General features: G+C 43.3%; 1 protein-coding gene and 1 long non-coding RNA gene across 3 annotated transcripts in view; one reads left to right on the forward strand and one right to left on the reverse strand.

The window, feature by feature from the left end:
* Nucleotides 1-922: 922 nt before the first annotated feature.
* Nucleotides 923-16665, forward strand: ZNF12 (zinc finger protein 12). 2 transcript variants are annotated; one of them, XM_085016342.1, is made up of 6 exons: nt 923-1070; nt 1301-1433; nt 2393-2457; nt 8699-8825; nt 9075-9170; nt 11720-16665. In XM_085016342.1, the coding sequence occupies exons 3-6, from the start codon at nt 2419-2421 to the stop codon at nt 13564-13566; spliced, it is 2109 nt and encodes a 702-aa protein (XP_084872468.1). In that variant the 5' UTR covers nt 923-1070; nt 1301-1433; nt 2393-2418; the 3' UTR covers nt 13567-16665. The 2 variants fall into 2 exon arrangements, with proteins under 2 accessions (XP_084872468.1, XP_084872469.1); XM_085016343.1 differs by lacking the exons at nt 923-1070; nt 1301-1433; nt 2393-2457 and having other exon boundaries at nt 8699-8821.
* LOC102160627 (uncharacterized) overlaps nt 16588-17518 on the reverse strand; it is a 55496-nt gene continuing 54565 nt past the window's right edge. The window contains exon 10 of the long non-coding RNA XR_014839994.1: nt 16588-17451. This is a non-coding gene — a long non-coding RNA (uncharacterized LOC102160627). The remainder of the gene's footprint in view (nt 17452-17518) is intronic.

Consider the following 17518-nt stretch of genomic DNA (forward strand, 5'->3'; position numbering starts at 1 on the left):
ATGGCAACGCTGGATCCTTAACCCACTGAACGAGGCCAGGGATGGAACCTGTGTCCTCATGGATGCTAGTTGGGTCTCCAACCACTGAGCCATGAAGGAACTCCTGTTGTTTTTTTCTCTAGTTGATTTTTCTACGGTTTTTGAGGGCCGCACCCTCATATGGAGGTTCCCAGGCTAGGGGTCAAATCGGAGTTGTAGCCACCAGCCTACACCACAGCCACAGCAACTCGGGGTCCGAGCCGTGTCTGCGACCCACACCACAGCAATGCCGGATCCTTAACCCACTGAGCGAGGCCAGGGATCGAACCCGCAACCTCATGGTTCCTAGTTGGATTCGTAAACCCCTGAGCCACGACGGGAACTTCCGATTTTTCTGCAGTTTTTAATGCGTTAGTTGTGTAATCTAGATAAGCTACAATGTCTGTTTTCTTTTCCTTCCTTGGATAAACCTTATGCCCTTGGGAATATTATTTTATATCATGTCTGGGCATTTATTTTATTCCAAACTTTTAGTTTTAATGAAAACTTCCAGTATTTCAGTTACGTGAACAAGATAAACTCCTTCTCCTCTCCTGGTTATGGGGAAATCTCAGTTCTAACCAGAAATATCTCAGGCATGCTAAGCATCAGGGCTCCAGGAGGCCATCAAACAGCCCTGCTTGAGGTCACACCTTTCCTTGATCCTTAACAGGAACGAAGACAAATGCGACTTGAGTTCCCGCTCCAGGCAGCCAGTCCTCTCAGCACAGCACCTCTTAACCGCCTGATGAAGCGGATACATTTACGACGTTCCCTAACTTGACGGCGCAGAGGCTTATGGGCAATAGAGTCCGGCGGCGTGTCTGGCTCCTCGCTGTGAGCCCTGGCAGGCGGACTTCCGGCGCCCTCCAGTGTTTGTGCGCCTCGCCCTGGGCGCGTGTTCGCGCCTGCGCACTGCCGCCTCGCCGCAGCCGTTTCCTGTCGGTGCCCCGGTCGCCGCTGGCCTTCGTTCCCAGGCTCTGGCCTCCGGCTGGCGAGGGTTCTGGGGCCTGCGGGGCTGGGCGCCGTCCGGCGGGGCCTGCACCCAGCGGGTGCGGGCTGTGCGGGCGAGGGTTCGCGCGGGCCGGGTGGAGGCTCGAGCGGGGACTTCCGAGCTCGAGCCCCGGAGCCCCCGGCCTGGGCAGGAGGGGCTGAGGGGCCAGGCGGGCAGGGGCGGCCGGGCCCGGGCCCGACCGTCTGTAGCGCGCGGGACGGTGAGGTCCCTGGAGGTCGACTTAGGCCTCAGGAAGGGAAGTTCTCCTGAAGGGAGCTTGTCCCCTAGGCCCAGAGTCGGCTCCTCGAGCCCAGCGACCTCGAGAAGCGGAGAGGAGGGACCCCGGGAGAGGCACTCGCCGGAGGAGCCACCCCCGGCCTGGAGCTTCGGGAGCCCCGGGCGGGTCAGCGAGTCCCGACAGGTAAGTCGTGCATCGGCGGGTAGCAGGGTTGGAGGAAGCCCACCCCGAGCCCCAGGAGAGAGCAACCAGGAGGGTTTCACCGCTTCCCAGAGATCAAAGGGCAGGGCCGGCTGCTCCTGCTGGGCACTCGCCTGGGACTTGGGAGTTCCGGGGGTCCTGGGGGAGCAGTGGTTAGAGGCTCCGCCGCGGACGTGCTGCGTCCCCTCCTTTCTCCACATCCCTACACTCCTGCCCCTCGCTCTCTAGGGATTCCGCACGGGTCTGTAAAGGCCCATCAGCACCGTGGTTCTCTAATGTAAGTGTCCGCTGACTCCTCTCCAGGTTCTGCCCTGCAGAACCACACAGTGGAGTGAGGAATGAATCTGCGAGGCACCTGTCCTACTGCCTTGGTTGAGGGTAGAGGAGATTGGACCTGAGAAGGGAGGAACTTGTGCCAGGTCACCGGGTCTGTAGGTGGGATTGCTTACAGGACTCAAAGTCGCAGGCCAGTGGTCTGTCCACTTAAAGTTAGTTTCTCAATAAAAAGTTTTTTTGAGCGTCGCGCTTACAGTGCGATGTACGATACTTGTCCAGGTAATTGAAAGTCTGAGCCGCTCCTGCTTGTATCCCTTTACTCAGAGCATCTTTGGATTTTCTGAGTTTGAGTTGTTAATGGGGGTTAGTAAGAAGAGACATCTATAACTGTTTATTAAATTTTATATTTAATATTGGAGGATTATTGTAATAGGGTTCTGTGGTCATTCACTGATGAGAAAATGTACCCACACAATCACCACTGACAAGTGGGAGTTACAGGTGTGTGGGTGAGGGCTCCCTCTTGACTCTTCCAGGACCTTCTACAGGGTAAAGACAATCTCCCCCAGATTTCTCTCATGGAGCCTGAGCACAGGTGCCCTGTATGAAAGCGTTTCCTTGGTGAATTCTTCCATAGCTTCACTGCCTGCGTTTTCCTCCACCAGGTGGGCCTCCACTTTCACAGTCCTGCATGTTTTTCCAAGAGCAGCAGAAAATGAATCAATCTCTGGTGAGTTTTCCTGTTTATGTTTTGTACGCTTTACTTTGTTTTGTAACAGTACCTTAGGAGGCAAATAGTTCAGAATTTAAGACAGGAAAGTAAACATAGAGAAAATATGTGGTTAGTCAGAGCATAAAGGAGCAGGTCAGGTTCCCTGTAGAGCCCACGATTTTCCATCGCTCTTAAAGCCACTGTATAAGCCTGTGTTCTTGACGTCCATTTCCACCCCCCCAAAAAAAGAAAAAAAGAAAAGATAATTACCATCCACTTCTTGACTTGCATTGTCCTGCCAGAATGCTTTGGTTTTTCCTTGTTAAAAAAAAAATTTTGGAGTTCCCATCGTGGCTCATTGGTTAACAAATCCGATTAGGAACCATGAGGTTGCGGGTTCGATCCCTGGCCTCGCTCAGTGGGTTAAGGATCCGGCATTGCCATGAGCTGTGACTCGGATCCCGAGTTTCTGTGGCTCTGGCGTAGGCTGGTGGCTACAACTCCGATTTGACCCCTAGCCTGGGAACCTCCATATGCCGCGGGAGTGGCCCAAGAAATGGCAAAAAGACAGAAAAAAAAAATTTTTTTTTTGATGTGCCTGCTGTGGCTGCACCTAGCTTTTCTAAATGACAGCCCTTAAACTGTTGCCATTGCTGCCATACTTGTGCCTCCTGTTAGCTGAGGGCATGCTGTCCAGGGAGCACTCAATGCATGCAGCATTTTGGGGCACTAGAACATTGTCGTCACATAAATAGAAATGCTTTCATGGCTCAATCCAGGGATAAAATGAAGATTATCTGGAGGAATGGGCTTCTCGCCCTTCAAGTAAAATTCCGTTTCTCTCTTACCATGTGATGGAGCGGAGTTGTGGGCCATGTATCGCCGTCTCTGGCACGGATTTCTTAGTTCCCACCCCCGTTTTATCCTGCGGGCCCGCAGTCTTGGTTGTGCCCCTGTCCCCCCCCGGACGTGATCCGGTAGAGGTGACCTGTCATTCATCAGGCAGATCCAGGGGAGATGCGCCCGTCCTTGCCTTGGACCACCGTCGCCTTCCCATCTGCAAAGTATCCTCTGTTGGTTCCTGTGGCAGGTCTCTCCTTGCTCCCTTCCTGACTGTTTCTTTGTCCCACCCTCTTTCTGTTTTTCCACTCTTTGTTTATGACTCTTAAATCTGTATGACTTCACCCTCCAGTGCTTTTAACCTCCAGCTCTGTCAGTTCTCCTGTGTTCAGTCACTTGTCAGCATCTCCATGATGTTTGCCCAAAGGACACCTCAAATCAGTGGATCCAGTGGATCCCAAACTAACTATTTATAGCCCCCCACTCATGCCTTCTCCTCTTGTCCCTAGCAGTTCATTGTTGGGTCATCCAGCCTGTCATCCTATCCAGAAAAATGGGACTCGTTTTAAACTCCTCCTCCATCTTCTTTTATCACATTGTATTATTAGGTTTGTTAATGTTATATTCTACAGGGGTTTTAGTCCCTATTTTTTTATTTCTAAGATGTTCCAGATACTTCTATGCTGCTATCTTTTTACTAGCTCAGGTGTATTTTCCATTTTGAGTATTTCTCCTACAGTGTTAATCACAGCATTTTGCTTCTGCTTGGAAAGCTCTTTTGAGGTTCCCATTACACTGAACCCTTAACCACTGAGCTCAGCCCTGGGGAGGTCCTGACTCCCTTCCTGATGATTAGTTTGGATGATTTGTGGGGCAGAGTCCAGATCGGAGAGGTTTAAGAGAGAAGGGCGTAGAACCGGGTTTGGTCTGTTCCTAATGTTTTCAAGACGTTTTTGCTCTCACAGTGAATGGAGTAATTGGACAGTGGTTGGAGTGGGAACTGAGGAGGATGTTTTGTTTAATGGGAGAAAGAATAGTGGGAATGACCCAGTAGACAGTGAAAAATAGCAGAGCTGGGTTGGAGGTGGGGAGGCATCTCCTCTGGGAAGCAGCTCCTCCGCTGACTGAGGGTGAGGCTGAGGTTGGGGGTTTGAAAGGAGAGCCGAACTCTGGGCCCAGCTCCATCCCGCCCATCAGCACACAGCTCAGCTGGTTGGGAAGACTGCTCCGTTCCCCGTTCCTCTCTCTCTCTCTCTCTCTCTTTTTTTTTTTTTTTTTGTGCCGTGTCTGCAACCTACACCACAGCTCAGGGCAACACCAGATTGTTAACCCACTGAGCAAGGCCAGGGATCAAACCTGCAACCTCATGGTTCCTAGTCAGATTCGTTCACCACTGCGCCACGATGGGAACTCCCGTTCCTCTCTTCTTAACTGGGGGTGCAGTTACTCTTTGGGGACTTCATATAATTACATGGGTGCTTCTCGGCTCAAAGTGAATGGTTCTGCCCATGGAGATGTCTGCTCCGCTGACGGAAAGATGCCCAGCAGAAGCGTCCTGCTTGTCCTGGCCCTTTGCTTTGGTGACCCTTCACATCTGGAATGTTACTACACTAAGTGGCCTTTTAAGACACACACCTCATGGGTTGTTCCCTTGTCCTTTGAAAGTAACCGAAAACCCCTAAGTATCCGCAGTTCTGATTGCTTTCTTAATTTGTATCCAGGTTTTCTGAAATCTGTTTTCTTAAAATATAAAATGCTTGTAAATATTATTTTAAGCCAGAAGAATAGTGCAATTTTCTTCCCTTTCTTTTGTATAAAAATGAACTTGGGCAAGCCACTTAGCCCATTAAAAAAAAAATCCCCAAATAAAAAATCAGTGGGAACATTCACAATAACATTTTTTTCAAGCAGCAACAGTGCATGTATTTCATGCACATTGCAAAAAAAAAAAACAACCCTGATTTTTTTCTTATTGTGCTGTTTTTCCTCATAAGGCAAAGGTGCAAGCAATTAAAAATCCCCACAAATTACAAATGCAAAACCAGAAGTAAGATAAAGTGTGCATTATTCTATTTATGAAGAGATTAACCTGCTCGCTACTCTCATCCCTCATTCTTGCGTTTGGTAATGACTTCTAATTTGTGCATGAGTGGACTCCTAGCCTTCGTCTGAGTGGCCATAGGCATGGCTGATGATGTCTGAAGTATGGGCAGAGCTTCTGGAAAACTTGCTGTTACTCTCTGAGCCAGTCTTCTTGAAGCTGGGCTTGGGGGGAGGCGGGCAGTTCTGCTCAAACATTCATCTGCATGTTTGGGTGGCAGCCACTTCTACCAGTGTGTCCTGTCAGCAGCTGGGTATCAGGTGACCTGGCATCTGAGGGAACCTTGCTAACAGGACCCATCCCACACTCTTTGTTCCACAGAGAGAACTGAGATTTTCAGTCAGTGTCAGGAGCTTGTAGTCTCCAATGGCCCCTGAGCTTTTTTCTTTTTTGGTTGCCCTGCAGCGTATGGAGTTCCCAGGCCAGAGAACAGATCTGAGCCATAGCTGTGACCTAAGCTGCAGCTACGGCAATGCCAGATCCTTAACCCACTGTGCCAGGGCAGGGATCGAACCTGTGTCCCAGCCCTCCTACACACTGCTGATCCTGTTGAGCCACAGTGGGAACCCAAGTGGGCCCTGAGCTTGACATGGGCTTTCCTCTAACCTGCACACCACTCCTTCCTCCTCGTTCTGTGGAAATCATCTGAGTCTTTGTTTTTTAACATGCCGAGACTGTCTTAGGGTCCTTTCTTGGTGATTACATAAACTTCACAGCCATGTTACCTTTAGTTACTTAAACTTATTAATGTATTTTTTGGTGAATTTCTGTCCTTATCTGGAAAGAGTGGTGAGATACACGGTAGATAATGAAAAGTAATAGTACATATCATTGAGACATGTGTTAAGTCCAAAGAACTTATGTTAAGTGTTCTCCATAGATGAGTCTATTGATACTTGTGTGTGTCGTTATGTAGTATTAGAGTTGATGATTCAGAAGAGACAGTGAGAATGTGTGGATTTATTCCAAAAAGCCACACTAAAAGGTCTGGGTGCAGCAATATCCGGGTCTCCTGTGAGCCCCCTGCCCCTCTTCAAGACTGTGCTCCTTCCCTGGGAGGGTTGGTAGGAAGAAGGGATCGATCCCCTTAACCATCCCTGAGGCCAGTATCCTTGTAACAAAATACAGACCTAGGACGTGTTGCCTGGCTTGTTGCTCTCCTCGTAACTGGCTAATCCTGCAGCCTGGCTCCTTCTCTGAGCTGTAGGAGGAGCTGCAGGGCAGAACAGAACATGTGAGTCTGGAGCTGAGAAGCTTAGGCTGGTGATAGAAATTTGGCAAATGTTGACATGTAGATGGTATTCAGAGCCATGAGGCAGTGGGAACTCCCATTTAGGTCATCTTTAATATCCCTCAGCAATAATTTATTGTTTTCAGTGCTAATGACTTACACACCTTTTTAATTTTTCTAAATGTTTTATGTTTTAGATAGTTTAAATTGTTTCTTGCTAGTATACAGAAATACATTTGATTTTGTATATTTATTTTGAATCTGAGACCTTTCTGAATCCATTTTTTTAGCTCCAGTAGTTGTTTGTACATTTATTATATAAACATGTCATCTTTAGGATCTTCTACTCTTTTTTTTTCTTTTAATTTTTTTTAAATTTTCCCACTGTACAGCAAGGGGGTCGGGTTATCCTTACATGTATACATTACAATTACATTTTTTCCCCCACCCTTTGTTCTGTTGCAACATGAGTATCTAGACATAGTTCTCAATGCTATTCAGCAGGATCTCCTTGTAAATCTATTCTAAGTTGTGTCTGATAAGCCCAAGCTCCCCATCCCTCCCACTCCCTCCCCCTCCCATCAGGCAGCCACAAGTCTCTTCTCCAAGTCCATGATTTTCTTTTCTGAGGAGATGTTCATTTGTGCTGGATATTAGATTCCAGTTATAAGTGATATCATATGGTATTTGTCTTTGTCTTTCTGGCTCATTTCACTCAGTATGAGATTCTCTAGTTCCATCCATGTTGCTACAAATGGCATTATGTCATCCTTTTTTATGGCTGAGTAGTATTCCATTGTGTATATATACCACATCTTCCGAATCCAATCCTCTGTCGATGGACATTTGGGTTGTTTCCATGTCCTGGCTATTGTGAATAGTGCTGCAATGAACATGCGGGTGCATGTGTCTCTTTTAAGTAGTGTTTTGTCCGGATAGATGCCCAAGAGTGGGATTGCGGAGTCATATGGACGTTCTATGTATAGATTTCTAAGGTATCTCCAAACACTTCTCCATAGTGGCTGTACCAGTTTACATTCCCACCAACAGTGCAGGAGGGTTCCCTTTTCTCCACAGCCCCTCCAGCACTTGTTATTTGTGGATTTATTAATGATGGCCATTCTGACTGGTGTGAGGTGGTATCTCATGGTAGTTTTGATTTGCATTTCTCTTATAATCAGCGATGTTGAGCATTTTTTCATGTGTTTGTTGGCCATCTGTATATCTTCTTTGGAGAAATGTCTATTCAGGTCTTTTGCCCATTTTTCCATTGATTGGTTTTTTTTGCTGTTGGGTTGTATAAGTTGTTTATATATTCTAGAGATTAAGCCCTTGTCAGTTGCATCATTTGAAACTATTTTCTCCCATTCTGTAAGTTGTCTTTTTGTTTTCTTTTTGCTTTGTTTTCTTTTGCTGTGCAAAAGCTTTTCAGTTTGATTAAGTCCCATGGGTTTATTTTTGCTCTAATTTCTCTTGCTTTGGGAGGATCTTCTACTCTTTATATCATCTTCTATTCTTTATTTCTTTAATTTCTTGTTTTTGCCCTATTTCAAAAGCTAGGATATCTAGTATAATGCTTAATAAAAATGGTACCTGAAGGCTTAGTAAATTCATGAGGCCAGATGGGATTATCATCAAAGCAATGAGTAAAGGAAAAAACCTGAGCCCTGGGACCCTCTAACTTGAGGATGACTTGGAGGAGATCAGGGGCTAGTAGAGGAGACCGAGGAGGGGGCAGGGGTGGTGGTGGAGGTAAAGCAATGTTGTTAATGTTCTAGAAGCAAAACGAAGGAGCACAGTGTATCTTGGGTTTCCAGCAGTGGCCTCATGCCTGAGCTCTTCCAGGGCAGGGGCTTGTTTCCTGGTCTAGGTCCCCAATAGCCAGGATTATTCCTGGCTCACAGTGCAAGACATTTTTTTTTTTCCCGCATACTGAACAAACTCATGGCAGTGTACTGTTTATTTTCCTCCCACAAGATCTGTAACAGAAAGAAAGTGTATAGTGTTAGCTTCACCAGTGAGCTGGGTAAGCTCTTGTCCCCGTGTGTCGGCCCCACAGACCCAATCCAATCACTGTGCCATTACAGGAACCAGTGTCATTCAAGGACGTGGCTGTGGACTTCACGCAGGAGGAGTGGCGGCAGCTGGACGCTGAGCAGAAGACAACCTACAGGGATGTGATGCTGGAGAACTACAGCCACCTGGTCTCTGTGGGTGAGGGGAGCCTGCTTTCTGACTTGCTGATGTATCCGGGGTTTATCTCTAACTTATCAACTTTGAATTTGATGAGACAAATGTGTTATCTGGGATACCAGGCAGGTCATTTGGTCTTTAACTCCACATGGGTTCTAATTTTGGTACAGCACTTGTGTTGTGTAGCTTGTAAGGCAGCCCTTCCCTCACATGACAGATCCAGAAGCCCAGCAGCCAGGTTCAGGTTCTCTCTTTTGTTTCTGTTAACAGGATGTCACATCATCAAACCGGAAGTTATCACCAAGTTGGAGCAAGGAGAGGATCCATGGATAGTGGAAGGAGAATTCCTTCTTCAGACCTACCCAGGTGTGTTAGGCGGTGAGGTGCCAAGCCTTTAGAAGTGACTTAAAGTTATCTTGTGCTTCATGTGCTTGAATCTCACTCCTGAAGATGTCTTCCTTCCCCACAAATACTTACGCTACTAGGGATTTTCCACACTTGCTTCTACCCATAACCAAAACCCACTCACTTCCTTCTTCCTCTTAAACCTCAGGTCTTCTCATTCTTACAGCATTTTCCATAACCCATTATTGTATGTTCTTTTTGTTTTCAGGCATTCATAGTTCAAAACAATAGAGAATTATTCATAGTCTGTTATTAGAGAATAACTTATGTGACTCTCCATGTTCTTATTACTTTCCTTTTTTATTCTTTCTCATGAAATGCCTCAGACTTATTTCTGTGCCTGGTTTCACTTTTCTCTTCTCTTTGAGTTTCACATCTCTTTGATGTCAAACCTGAGTTCTGTGCTTAAACCAGTAAACTCTGTTGACCTGTGCTGTTGTGAGCACTGGCGCTAGTCATCATTCCTAAGACCAGCACTGCCTGTTTTGTGACAGCACAGCAGGGTTTCCCTCTTTCCCCAAGTGTTCATTTTCATCTCTTTTTTATTTACTGTTCTGTTCCCAGTGCTTTGAATAATGTCCTGTCAGAACAGCGCTCAGCAAGTAGGAGAAACAGCAGTAAATCGTGATTGTTTATCCTCTCATCCACTCCAGAGATGTCTCTCAAGGATCTCCTTCACCCTTTGGTGGTTGCTGTTTTCTGAGTTCTTCAAGGGGCTTCTCCATCTCAAGACTTTAGGGTTTTTGTCTGTTAAATGCTGCATTGTCCACCCTGTTCTCTGGTTCGGTATTTCACATGATAGCAGTAGCCTCATTCTGATTGGATTTGCAAGATGTGTTTGACTGTTTCTAATCCATCTTATCACTGATCTCACAGGATAAGCCTACACTGTTTCCCAAAGGGAGATTTAGTTCCTCTTCCTTTAAGAATCACACAGCATTGGCCCTGTGTTGCCTGGAAAAATTAAATTTTCTGTTGTTTGCCAAAACTGGCTAAACTCCATTTGGTCCACTCTTAAGTGTCTTCTGTTTACATGATTTTTTTTATCCCTACATCTTAACATTTCACTGGGGCCTGGGTTATTTGTCCCAACATTCTTTTAAGTCTGGACTCAAATATTCAGCCCCTCCTTAAAGTTTTTCATTCCAGCTCTTATCCCTCCAGTCTCTTCCTCCTCTCAACTTTGACTCTACCTCTTGATAATGCTTTAAAAAAAAAGTTAGGTTTCATCAAGGAATCTGTTACTTGATTGTGTTATTTTTTGCTTGAGCTTCTCTATTACCCCCCCTTCTCCCATAATCCTATAAAGGGCATGTTCTCCCTCCCACCACTGTAGTATGTAACATACAGTGCACATTTACTTCTTTATCTGAGGAGGCAGGTAGGTGAGAAAACCTTCTTGTGCATTTGTTTACAAATAATTTATAGCAGTTATTTCTTTTTATTTTACTGTTTTTATATTTTATTGGAGTATAGTTAATTTACAGTGCTGTGTTTCAAGTGTACAGCAAAGTGATTCAGATATAGACAGTTATTTCTAAATATGTGTGCATAGGTCACATCCCTATATATTCTGGTACTTGAAAGATGGCCATGTGATTAAGAACAGTTTCTCTGATTTCTTTTGAGGGGTTCAAAGGAAATAAAACCATACTTACTAAGAGGTTTTGGTTATGAGAAAAGAACAGAGATGCATGGATAATTTAAAACTCAGCATTGCACATGTAATATTAAAGTTCAAGTGCAAGGCTGAATCACCTGTGCTAAGATGATTGTATGGGGAGTATTTTCAATTTAAGGGGAAATGCAACTAATAAAGTTGAGAAAGGACTTTTACTGTTTTTTATTTTTAAAGCATGGAACTCCCCATAAAAGATAAGTTTTGAGTAGACCAAGGCTAGAAGTGAAGCAGACTTAGTAAAACAGTAGGAGCAGAGACAGGCTGAACATAAGCTGGGGCATTGTTGGTAGCAGATAATCTCTGTAGGAGATAGTTCCTTAGATTGTAATCCGTCTCTCCACTTGATATGAAGTAATAGGGTGTAAAGTGCTGACCCTATATCCTGCAAACTGACTCCTCCTTGGACATATCTCCTGATGTTCCTACTGCCCCATCAGCTTACCTGCTTGCTGTGAGTCTTTTCATATCTACTGAGTTAGTTGTTCATCCAGCATCCTTTGTCTTGTGGTCATCGCTCCACATTTATATTTTAACCTTTTGTATCTAGTTTTGAACAACATCTTAAAAAGTAGAAAAGGTCAAAGGTACTTGTGTTTTTACTAGCTTGTTCTCAATCTCGTCTTTCTTCTTCACTGGAGATTGTGGAGGTTGTGTGTGTGCAAATGCATGTTTATTCTAACCCAGAAGGGGAAAAAGTACTCTTGGAATTACATATTTGTCTTTCCATAAAGCTAGCATCTATGTCACAATGAAATGCTTGTGTATAAGTCACGTTTCATATTTTATATAGGAAGATGTGTAAAATTTGGTTAATTTGGTCTCTTTTTAGAAGTCTGGAAAGTCCATGATTTGATAGAGGGAGCCCCGGAAAATGAAGACAAACATCCAAGGCAGACTCTATCTATCAACAGAACAACCCTGATTGAAGAGAGAGGTAATGTTCTTGGTAAGACTTTTACTGTGGAAACAAACCCTGTTCCTTCAAGACAAATATCCTATAAATGTGACTCCTGTGAAAAGAGTTTAAAATCTGTTTCAGAATATATTAGTAGTGATGGAAGCTATGCAAGAATGAAGCCTGATGAATGTAGTGCATGTGGGAAATCACTTCTCCATGTTAAGCTGGAGAAAACTCATCAAAGAGATAAACCCAATGAATTTAATCAAAATGGGGAGGCTTATGCTCTAAATGAGGAAATTTATCAGAACATACATATTTTGGAGAAACCCTTTGAATATATTGAATGCCAGAAAGCCTTTCAAAAGGATACAGTGTTTGTTAATCATATGGAGGAGAAGCCCTATAAGTGGAATGAATCTGAAATAGCCTTTCTCCAAATGTCAAACCTCAGTGTGCACCAGGGGGCTCATATGGAAATGAAGCCCTATGAATGCAACGCATGTGGGAAATCCTTCTGTAAAAAGTCAAAATTTATTATACATCAGAGGACTCATACAGGAGAGAAGCCTTATGAATGTAACCAATGTGGGAAATCCTTCTGCCAGAAGGGAACCCTCACTGTCCATCAGCGAACACACACAGGGGAGAAGCCCTATGAATGTAATGAATGTGGGAAAACTTTCTACCAGAAGTTACACCTCATTCAGCATCAAAGAACTCACTCAGGAGAGAAGCCCTATGAATGTAGTTATTGTGGAAAATCCTTTTGCCAGAAGACACACCTCACACAACACCAGAGAACACATTCAGGAGAGAGACCCTATGTCTGCCATGACTGTGGAAAAACCTTTTCCCAGAAGTCAGCACTGAATGACCATCAGAAAATTCACACAGGCGTGAAACTCTATAAGTGTAACGAGTGTGGGAAATGCTTCTGCCGAAAGTCTACTCTGACTACACATCAGAGGACACACACAGGGGAGAAACCCTACGAATGTAATGAATGTGGGAAGTTCTTCTCTAGGCTTTCATATCTCACTGTACATTACAGAACTCATTCAGGAGAGAAACCCTATGAATGTAATGAATGTGGGAAAACTTTCTATCTGAACTCAGCCCTCATGAGACACCAGAGAGTACACACAGGGGAGAAACCCTATGAATGTAATGAGTGTGGAAAATTATTCTCCCAGTTGTCATACCTCACTATTCATCATAGAACACACTCAGGAGTGAAACCCTATGAATGTAATGAATGTGGGAAAACTTTCTACCAGAATTCAGCCCTTTGTAGACATCGGAGAATACATAAAGGCGAGAAGCCCTATGAATGTTACATATGTGGGAAGTTCTTCTCTCAGATGTCATACCTCACTATACATCATAGAATTCATTCAGGAGAGAAGCCCTATGAATGTAATGAATGTGGAAAAACCTTCTGCCAGAATTCAGCCCTTAATAGGCATCAGAGAACACACACAGGAGAGAAAGCCTACGAGTGTTATGAATGTGGCAAATTCTTCTCTCAGATGTCATATCTCACTATTCATCATAGAATTCATTCAGGAGAGAAACCTTTTGAATGTAATGAATGTGGGAAAGCCTTCTCTCGGATGTCATACCTTACTGTACATTATAGAACTCATTCAGGAGAGAAACCCTATGAATGTAACGAATGTGGGAAGAAATTCTACCACAAATCAGCCTTCAATAGCCATCAGAGAATTCACAGGAGAGGGAATGTAAATGTAATTGATGTGGGAAGGCTTCTCTGAAGTCACAATTTATTGTCACAGAACCCCCTCAATATAATGAATAAAAAACTTCTCTCATCATAAGTCAGAGATTTTACCCAGGTAAATGTGGACCAGCCTTTGAGCATGAGTCAGACTTGGAATTTGAAAGTTTGCAGGGTAAAAACCACAGTTGTAACTAGGCCACATCACATGTGGGATACCAGACTAGGTAAGAATAAGATTTTATAAATTTTATTTAGAATGTACATAGTTTTCACCATGGATTCGAACTGTTTTACATATCAGGGAATTTATATCAAGGGAAACCTCTTAATTTAAGGAAGTGGAAAACATTCTGTTGGAATTATTAATACTAAAATTTATGTTTCTGATAAAATATCAAGCTCTTTGTAAAAAAAAAAAAACACAAGATGGCTGTCATGAATAAACATGCTCCTTTTGTAAATAGAAGCTGTAAAGTCACAGGTAGCTAATCAAGGCAGCGACATGGCAACATTAAATTCATATATGAGTGGTTCTTGAGGGTGTAGGACTAATGCTTTTGAGGGGCATTTTGGTCTGTTTGTTTTATAGCATGCTACATTACAGGAACCATATGTTCATGTCTCAATCATGTTTAAAAATGCATTCTATCCTTACTAGAATAATTTGTAAGACATGGTAACATTTTAGGTAGCACCCCAATGTTAGTATCTTAATATACATTATTACTTAACTAATATTTGAAAAGTATAAAGTATGCTTCTTTTTGTATTCTTCCTTGGCATTTATAATGTATTTTATCATTGTTTATTAACTAAGTCTTCCATAAAGAAGGCAATGTTTTAAGTAATGTTTTCAACTCTGAGTCAGGAAGAGATAGTAACCTATGCATAAAGTAGAAAAATGCATAGATGAATTTTAAATTGTTAATGCCAGAAGTCTCCAGTAGTGAGAAACACTGTAGGACTCACTGCACTTGATAGTTTTTTTAAAAAGTCCAATTTTAGTCTTTTTTCCACCTATTTTTTATTTAAATGCCTGTATAAGTCTGTACAGAGCACACATACTGTGTAACCTAGGAATTAGCTTTATTCTTATTTAATATGATGATATTTTTAAACACCATGCTTCACTCCTTCCTGAATGGATTAAGAGCACATTTGTACGGGTTTGTAGCTGGCATTGTTGAATGACTTCCCTGCTCACTTGCTCCTTACTTGTTGGCTGGCTGAGTTTGGATATCCATTCCTCCTCACAGAACAGGGCATAAATCCTGATTTGTTTCAATGAATAATGATAATCCTGTTTTCATTGCCAGCAGTTGGTTTAGAGGGTCAAGGACCCAATTCTAGACAGATAAAATATCTGGCAGGTTATTTCTGGAAAAGCTTTCCTCAAAATTCAAGGAATCAAGCAGGGAAAAGTGAAATCTTGTTGAACGTCTCCTTGTCTGGATGTGATGCCTGGCTCTCCTTCAGCAATGAATTACACTTTGTGCACAGCAAAGCAGAAAAACTGGAAGAACTTGGGACCCCGACCATGCTCTTGAGCCACTGAACCAGCCAGCTGTGTAGCCACTCCACCTCTGGGCTGTTTTTTTCGTGAAAGACTACATTTTAAGCTGATTTAGGTCATTCTTAGTGATAACTGAAGATAAAGTCACACTTTTGTAGGAGTTATGCAATTGAGAAGTGGACTTCAGGCAAATCATTTATTTTGAGCTGTTGATATAGAGATTCTTATTTTCTTTAAGTTTTGGTGTAAATAGTTTGAGTCTTAGAAATCAATCTGAAACAATTAAATGTATATGTTTTCTTGAAATGTTATACAACTACCCTAAGAATCTCTAGAATCTGATACAGTGTCAGGTAGTTCGTTCTTGATAATGCATGACATAAATTTTGTTTAGATTAATTTATATTATTCATGGGTCATTGCTACAATGTTGTTGACAATATATGGTGTGAAGTAAGAATCTACTTTGTTTTCCAGTGATTAGCTATCTTGAGTAATTCACCCCTTACCACAGAGATGAAGTACCATGTTTTTCCTGTATTTCCATCACTCGTGGAGCCTGTTGTTTGTTAATCATCACTTTGCCTCCATATTTGTCTAGATAATCGTGAATATGATACATAACAGGAATTAAAATTTGGTAGAGTGTATAGTTTTGAGTAGGAACTATATATTCATAGTATATTTGTTGAAATACTTAAGCTACTTCCCACTAGTGTGGTAAATCTCTAACTACACAGTACGCATTTTTAAGTAAATATTTGAAAAGTTTAAAGGGTTTACCACATTTTTTTTCTCATAGAATGGCTGAAACAAAAGGGCCCTGTATGTTTAAGTGGTCCCAAACTGCCTCTTCCATAATGTGGTTGTGCGGTTGGTTTGTTTCAGAGATGTCAATGTTTTCTTATTTTTACATCTCTGAAATTAGGATCAATAACATACTCAAATTTAACTGGCATTTTTTTTTCTTCCTTAGAAGTACTTAAACTAATGGTTTGTCTTAGATTTGATGGAATGCACTATTTGAAAAGTTTTAAACTGTTGCTGGCAAGGCCTGAGCTCAAGAAAGAAAGCACTATAGGGGCTGACTCAGTTTACGCATCTGGCAGCAAGGATGTATTTTATCCCAGAGCACAAGTACTTGTTCTTATACACAAGTGGCCTCATACTCTGGAGTATGAGCAGATTAGGAACTCCCAGAGGGATTTCCAAGGGCTGAGCAAGAGGTCAGCCCTTCCTGGCACACAAAGGTGAGATTCCCTCAAAAAAAAATTTTTTTTTTTTAAATTATCCTCTTGTTAGAGAAACAGTGGCTCATTTGCTGCTTCTGTGGCCTTTCAAACAGGTCAAAGTTAAGACACACAGTGTTAACACCAGGGCTTTTTCTGTCTGAGGTCACAGAGGTACCTCTCTTTATTCCATCTCAGTGTGGCTGGCTGGGCTGTCCAGTCACGCTCCTCAAAGGTTGTAAAGAAGCCACATGACTGCAGCCCAAATAACTGCCAGATTTATAGAAACAATTGAACAAAACAAGGACATACATTTTAAAAGTTGTTGCTTTTTTAATTATTATTACAGAGATAACTACATCACAAATAAACTGCTTTTCCCTTCCTTGAATTTAAAGTCTATGATTCCTGCCATGTTCATGAACCAGCATAGGCTGCTGACTTGTTCCCACAGCCTGACGCTGCAGATGCCACAGACGTCAGAGCAGTTCATGGGTCCAGGGAGCTAAACTGTTGGGGCAACTTCGGGTGGGAAGATGCATAGATGTGGCTCTTGTGAGAGAGGTGTTGGCAGGAGAGAGGCAGGTGCTTATGAAAACTTCCATATTGTAAACTTCTGTAACCTGCATGTCCCAGCACACTGCCCTCCCACCCCCAGCCCTGGGGTGCCTCTGTGAGATGAATGCAGGCTGATCTGCTTGGCACTGCGGTGGCAGCTCAGGCTCCACTGACCCCTGGTCCAGCTGATGCAGGAGAACCAGCCTGGAGAACCAACCTCTTCTCTCTCCAAAGCCAAGTCATCACAGTAAATGGACACAGTTTTCTGGGTGGAGGAGGTACTACTGCCCACTATGTCAGGAAGCAGGGGCACATCCCAGTTGGGGGTGGGCCTTTCTCTTTTGTAACACACACCCTACTTCAACTGGAGCTGAGATCTGCAGATACTCCAGTGACAATTCCGAAAAAAGTGGTTGGAGGCCTGAGTTTACTGAGACAGCACACCATACCTTCTGCACAGCAAGCCAGCTTGATGGGAGGTAGACATCAAGATTTCAAAGTTTTTCTAATAGACATCACTGAGGAAAAGTGGATTGGTGGAGTTCCCTGTGCCTCCGTGGGTTAGGGATCCAGCATTGTCACTGCTGTGGTGCAGGTTCAATCTCTGGTCCAGGAACTTCTGCGTGCAAAAAAAAAAAAAAAAAAAAAAAAGTAGATTGGTAACATGAAGCAGGAACAGATAGTTA

The sequence above is a fragment of the Sus scrofa genome, chromosome 3 (assembly GCF_054392235.1).
Source record: "Sus scrofa isolate SSC_HxYL_T2T_F1_AM1 chromosome 3, Sscrofa_HxYL_maternal_Yorkshire_Landrace_v2.0, whole genome shotgun sequence".
Lineage (NCBI taxonomy): Eukaryota > Metazoa > Chordata > Mammalia > Artiodactyla > Suidae > Sus > Sus scrofa.

Bases quoted from the DNA above. Each gene is read 5' to 3' on its own strand.
- ZNF12 (XM_085016342.1), top strand. From the start codon at position 2,419: ATGTTTTTCCAAGAGCAGCAGAAAATGAATCAATCTCTG. The intron at 8,826-9,074 runs GTGAGGGGAGCC...TTCTGTTAACAG, and splicing joins CAGCCACCTGGTCTCTGTGG to GATGTCACATCATCAAACCG. The intron at 9,171-11,719 runs GTGTGTTAGGCG...GTCTCTTTTTAG, and splicing joins CCTTCTTCAGACCTACCCAG to AAGTCTGGAAAGTCCATGAT.